This window comes from Macadamia integrifolia, chromosome 11 (genome assembly GCF_013358625.1).
Source record: "Macadamia integrifolia cultivar HAES 741 chromosome 11, SCU_Mint_v3, whole genome shotgun sequence".
NCBI lineage: Eukaryota > Viridiplantae > Streptophyta > Magnoliopsida > Proteales > Proteaceae > Macadamia > Macadamia integrifolia.
Window position 1 is genome coordinate 28,307,836 of NC_056567.1, and position 6,000 is coordinate 28,313,835.

At 37.4% G+C, this 6,000-nt stretch overlaps 1 protein-coding gene across 1 annotated transcript in view; it reads left to right on the forward strand.

Moving 5' to 3' along the window:
• The first annotated feature begins 1,974 nt into the window (after positions 1-1,974).
• LOC122093047 overlaps positions 1,975-6,000 on the forward strand; it is a 13,503-nt gene continuing 9,477 nt past the window's right edge. The window contains exons 1-5 of the mRNA XM_042663309.1: positions 1,975-3,099; positions 3,270-3,404; positions 3,760-3,881; positions 4,703-4,913; positions 5,117-5,354. Of these exons, the coding sequence (XP_042519243.1) occupies positions 2,247-3,099; positions 3,270-3,404; positions 3,760-3,881; positions 4,703-4,913; positions 5,117-5,354 (1,559 nt within the window). The 5' untranslated portion in view covers positions 1,975-2,246. The remainder of the gene's footprint in view (positions 3,100-3,269; positions 3,405-3,759; positions 3,882-4,702; positions 4,914-5,116; positions 5,355-6,000) is intronic.

A 6,000-nucleotide genomic window follows, 5' to 3' on the forward strand; every position in this document is an offset into this window, starting at 1 on the left:
GGTGGGTTGCTACGCTACTCTCCTCGAGGATGAATTTTTTTATTTAAATCTCACTTTGTTCTACATTGAAGTCATAATCAATCATGGTCAATTTGGTCCAAGCCAGGCTTAGATTTAACTAAGGGAACTCAGGATTAGATTGGGGTTTTCAAAGTCCGGTCCAACCTGACCATGTTGCAGCCCTAGAATTAATCTTATAACCAACTAAATGGATTTCTGTCAAAAAAACCAACTAAATGGATGCCCCACCTAGTGGTGGCCATGTCCATAGGTACAAACGTAACAAACCATTGATGTTTTATCTTCTCTACCTTAGAATAGTGCTCCAACTTATTTCCGTCTAGAAGAACATTGCGTATCATTGGTTTTTCAGTCCTATAGTCTAGATGGTAACCGATGGGACTGGCATTTTTAGTATCACTTCCAAAGACAATAATATCTCCATTACATTCTCAAGATTCAAAGTTGTTCCATCACACCACTGGCAAATTAATTCAATCATTTCTCAGATTGAATCTTGTTCAATCCATAAACATGATGCAATGCAATTCAATCTACAAGTGACACCATTTGCCCATCCTTGGAAAAATATCCTCTCTAACGTGTTACACTGAGCGTTGCATCCAACAACTAAGAGGACCTAAGCACTCTCGCCTTGGTATGGGGATGCGTGTGTAGGTCCTTCCAACCGTTAGATGTTACATTGAGTATCCAACGCATTAGAGAGGAATCGGACCTTCCAATCACATCCACAAACATTTTTTTTTTTTTTGGTGCTATCATCCACAAACGTTAGTAATTCTAATTTTTTTTTAAAGAGCAGTGAGTGCCATAAACTCTGATCCTCATAGCCTTGCTTTGTGCCTAGTATGATCCGAGTATTAGGAACATCCTAGACACATATCCCAATATCTAAAAACACACCCCAAGGGGCTCCGAAATTTGGAAAGAACATAGATTTGGGGCTCCCAACCATCGGCAGGAGAGGATCTGCCTCGAAGTGCCACTACCATGGGAGTGAAATTCCACAATTCATCGTTATCAAAAAAAAAAATCACAAATTGGATATTTTGAAGGGTGGAATCTACTTTATTAGTTGGCTAAGAAGCTAATCCATAAATCAATTAATCAATCAATCAATCGCTCTCCAATTTGATAATTCTACCCTGACAATCACGACAAGCTCAACATTTCATTGGTTGATGCAGACTGATGATGTGAAAACTTATTTTTATTTTTTTAATATTTAACATTAACAAATTATTATTTTCTCCAACTGACTCATGAGGCCATCCTAAATTCCAATGCCCTTTAACTTGACGATTATCTTGACATACAATAGCTTAGGTAGAGGGGCGAGAAAATCATACCTTCAAATAAAAAAAAAGAAAAAAAAAGATTTTCTTCAATTAATTGAGCATTTAATTTGTGATCCAAGGATTGAAAAGATTTAAGAATATATATATATATATATATATATCCATGAATTAAGATACATCTCCGGAGTCCATCCAACCCTTAAATCACTACTTGAAATCAGATTTAGTTATTCAGGCTATTATGTCGATATTTGATTTTTTTTTTTTCAAAAACAAGAAGGTCAATGTAGACTCTTATTGCCTTATTCATTCATCGTCCACCAAAGCTTTTAAAACTTGCAGGGAATTCTTCCAACGATTGACAATGATTTGGCCCAACTTTTGTGGTTCTAACATTTAAAATTTCCGTGTTACAAAAGGGTTATAATTAATGAGTCTTCCGTTAACTTTCCATTAAATGATGACGAACCAAGTTAATAACCCCAATAATACGTAAACCCGAATTCCAAAATTAGTCAATCACATCTCTTGACCCTTGAGTTCTCTAGACTCCTAACCATTTATCCAAAAAAAAAAACTCCTAACGATTTCACCTATGAATACTCTCAAACCATAGTGGTGCACACACCTAGCTAGCACTCAAAAAAGATAAGACATCTTTGGGGAAATGGACTGATGCACGAATGTGATGTAAAATTCATTCTTCTAAATTTTTTCTCTCTAGACACCGTTTGTTGGAGGTGGGAGGCAATCTCATGTGCATGTTAGAATTGGTCTATTTAACTCATTTCAAAGATGTGAGGTAACAACAAATACCTTGGAGCACGCAGTTGGTAAGATTGTGTTAAAGTGCTTACCAAGTCTTCTACTTTTTCTTGAGCCTAGATTGAGAAAGTGCATGGTCGAGGAGGTGGAGAATTTGGAGAAATGATGGAATCATCTACTAACATGACCCCGAGAGCCAGAGTTGTGTCGCTCCTCTTCTTCGTTGCTCCCACTCTGCTGGTCAGCTACAGCAGCTGCGACGAACAATTTTACATCTACCATGTTTGCAAAAACACTACTCTTTTCGCGTCCAATAGCAGCTACCATTCCAACCTCAACATCCTCCTCTCTACCTTTTCCTCCAACTCCAAAAACGCCTATCGTAAGGCCATCATCGGCCAGAGTCCCAATACCGTTTACGGTCATTGGTACTGCAGAATCGACGTCACCCAAGATGTCTGCCATGATTGCCTCAGCACTGCCATTAGTGACTTTGTCAAGCGCTGCCCCAACAATAAAGTCGGAATTATTTGGTACGAAAGGTGTACGGTGCGCTACTCCAACGAGCCCTTCTTCTCCAATGTCTCGGATTCCCCTGCCGTATACCTTCGGAATACACTGAACATCACTGACCCTAATCGGTTTAATCAGCTCGTGGGCTATACCATGAACGAGGCCGCCATTACAGCTGCGTCCAATACTGAGAGATTCGGCACTCGAGAAACTAATTTTACGAAATTTCAGAAGATATATTCTCTGGTGCAGTGCAGTCCTGATTTAACAGGTGATGACTGTAAGAGATGCCTGGTGGGTTCCATTGCTTTTCTCCCCAGTTGTTGTAGCGGCAAGCAAGGAGGTAGGGTTCTTAATCCAAGCTGTAACGTCAGGTTTGAAGTTTACCCTTTCTATCGAATTACAGCTTCAGCACCGGCTCCTTCGCCGCCTCCGAATAAACCGTCTCCTTCGCCTACTATTGTTTCTTCATGGCCTCTAAGAAACAGAACTACCTTTCCTGGTGAGTTACTTAGAAGTTTTTAAAAATTTAATCATGTAAAACCTTGAATTAGATAGATAAAACGATTAATTCAAAACAATCAGTATTAGACTGAATCTGAAACCGGTATTTATCATCATCTGGCAAATTTGGGAATGTTAATTATTTAATTATTTCATCTTTTTATGCAGAAAAACAAGGAAGTTCGTACAGAAAAACTGTTGCCATTATTGTGCCGGTTGCAGTGGCAGGGGTGATTATTTTATCTATTCTCTTTTATTATCTGCTAATTCGGAAGAAAAAGCAACACCCGTCAGAGGAGAATGGTACAAGCTTTGACCTTTCTATATAATCCAATACACTCAAAAAACTCCATTTGATTAATCACACAAGTTCTTTTTTTTTTTTTTTTTTTTTTTTGGTAAGGATTAATCTCACAAGTTCAGTACCTTGTTGTTTCCTAGAATTTGATGACATGGACGGTTCAATCTTGGAGCTGGAACCATAGATAAGCAGATATAAGATCCGTATGCGATCTTGCATTTTTTATCTCAAGCGGCTAAAGAAGCCGATAGTTCCTACTCTTCTTGAACATCTTGATCTCCTTGGGAGTTTTTATTTATTCATTCATTCTTTTCATGGTTCAAGCTTTTAATTTCTCTCTTTTTGGCTTGAATATAGGTGAGAGCACAATTATAACTGCGGAGTCATTGCAATTTGATTTCAACATGGTCCTTGTTGCCACGGAAAACTTCGCCAACATCAATAAGATCGGTGAAGGGGGATTTGGTGGCGTTTACAAGGTAAGAATGAACTTATAAATATGTCGTAATCATACAAGACTTCCACTAGACATACCTTGGGCCACTCACACGGGGTGTTTAGCATTTTTCATTGCTTTCAGTGAAAGTTGAAACTCCGGTATGATCCAGTCCATGCGATTGTGGAATCCGTATAGACCCACGGGACTAGTCAGGCAACTCAGGCCTGAATACCCGTCGTTACCGGAAAAAAAAAATGTTGTAGTCATACAAGAATTCTTGTATGCCAAATTTCATTGTGTAATAGAATAAAAATTCTGATTACTCATCAATTTGGAATAATTCAAGGTACTTTTCTTTTTATCATGATATGGAATCAAATTTTCATTCCAATACTTTTTTTCTCATGCACCTTAGGTATGAACAACCTATTAGAGAGGGTGTAAGGTTAACTTTTTATACGAAAAGTATTATCACAAGCATAGTACCTTTAAAGAAAATCTGTACTTGTATAGAAGATTCCTCAAATAAACGTATGTGCATTTCTCAATCAACACTTGAAGGAGAAAATTGTAGTGGAATAGATCTCTCACTCTCTATGGTGCAAAATCATAACTCACTAGAGAGGGAGTCAGAGTAGTGAAGATATCTATAAAAAAATGCAAGAGATAAAATAAAGCTCTCTTGCAATGATCGACCATCCTTTGTAACCCTATCTCTCTACTAAACAAATGTTAAGTGGTAAAATCCTATTGGATAATCCCTCTATGATAACAATTTAATCAATGCAAAATAACAATAACAAATTTAAATTGGGTTTGATGGACATATAATTTACTAATCACTTTGCATTATGTCATCAGGGTAAACTTCTTAATGGACATGAAATTGCTGTCAAGAGACTCTCCAAAAGCTCAAGGCAAGGTGCTGAAGAGTTCAAGAATGAGGTTGTTTTAGTGGCAAAGCTTCAACACTGCAATCTGATTAGACTATTAGGATTTTGTTTGGAGGGAGAAGAAAAGATCCTGATCTATGAGTTTGCACACAACAAAAGCCTTGATTACTTCTTATTTGGTTCGCCCCACCTCTCTCTCTCTCTCTCTCTCTCTCTGAGTTATTTTTCCTTATGTTATTTCCATAAATTATACATTACAATTTTATGCAAATGTGGAAGTAAAACTATAACTCGTGACACTTCATCCGCTTTTATGGTGAACTATTCGTTATGTTGACAATATCTTAAATTCTGATTCTACATTTTATTTGGATGGACACAGATCCAGAGAAAAGCATGCAGTTAGATTGGCAGAGACGCTACAAGATCATAGAAGGGATTGTTCGAGGGCTTCTTTATCTTCATGAAGATTCCCGCCCTCGAATTATTCATAGGGATCTTAAAGCAAGTAATATCTTGTTAGATATGGAAATGAATCCCAAGATATCAGACTTTGGGATGGCAAGAATTTTTGGCGTGGGTCAAACTCAAGCAAATACAAACAGAATAGTCGGGACCTAGTAAGTTTCAAAGGCTCATTCCTTCTCATAGTTATGATCAGAGAAAACATTTTGACGCATTGACATTTGTGAAGTTTTTATAATTAGTTTTTATTACCCTCCCCCTTAAAATGTTGGCTATTATTTGTAGGCTCTGCTAGGCTTGTGGACGGAAAAATAAGTGCATAACCTATAAAATCTACAACTTTATTATCTTATTCCATAAAATCATAGATGAAATATATATATATATATATATATAGTATTAGACTGGTTGGGTGAGTTATACCTAAACTGATTTTGGAGAAAGCTTATCGCAACAATTAGCTTGTGAGGAAAAAAAATTAAGTGCATAATCTTTGAAATCCATTACCTTTATTATCTTTTTCCCAAAAAGCAGTGTTGAAATGGATTTAGTATTAATTGCTTTGGTGAATCATACCTCACCTAATTTTGGACAAGGCTTATGGCAGTTAGATCTAGCTGAGAATAGCTAGTCTACTGGTATAGATGATTTTTCATGAAGATGATTCAGCCCATCAGGAAATGCTTAACATAAGAATGTAATCTCAGTTAGGACTAGCAATTTGATAACAGTTGCCATAAACAGAGACTAGCCAACTTCCACTCCACCCCAACCCCAACCCCACTCCCCCACCCCCCCACA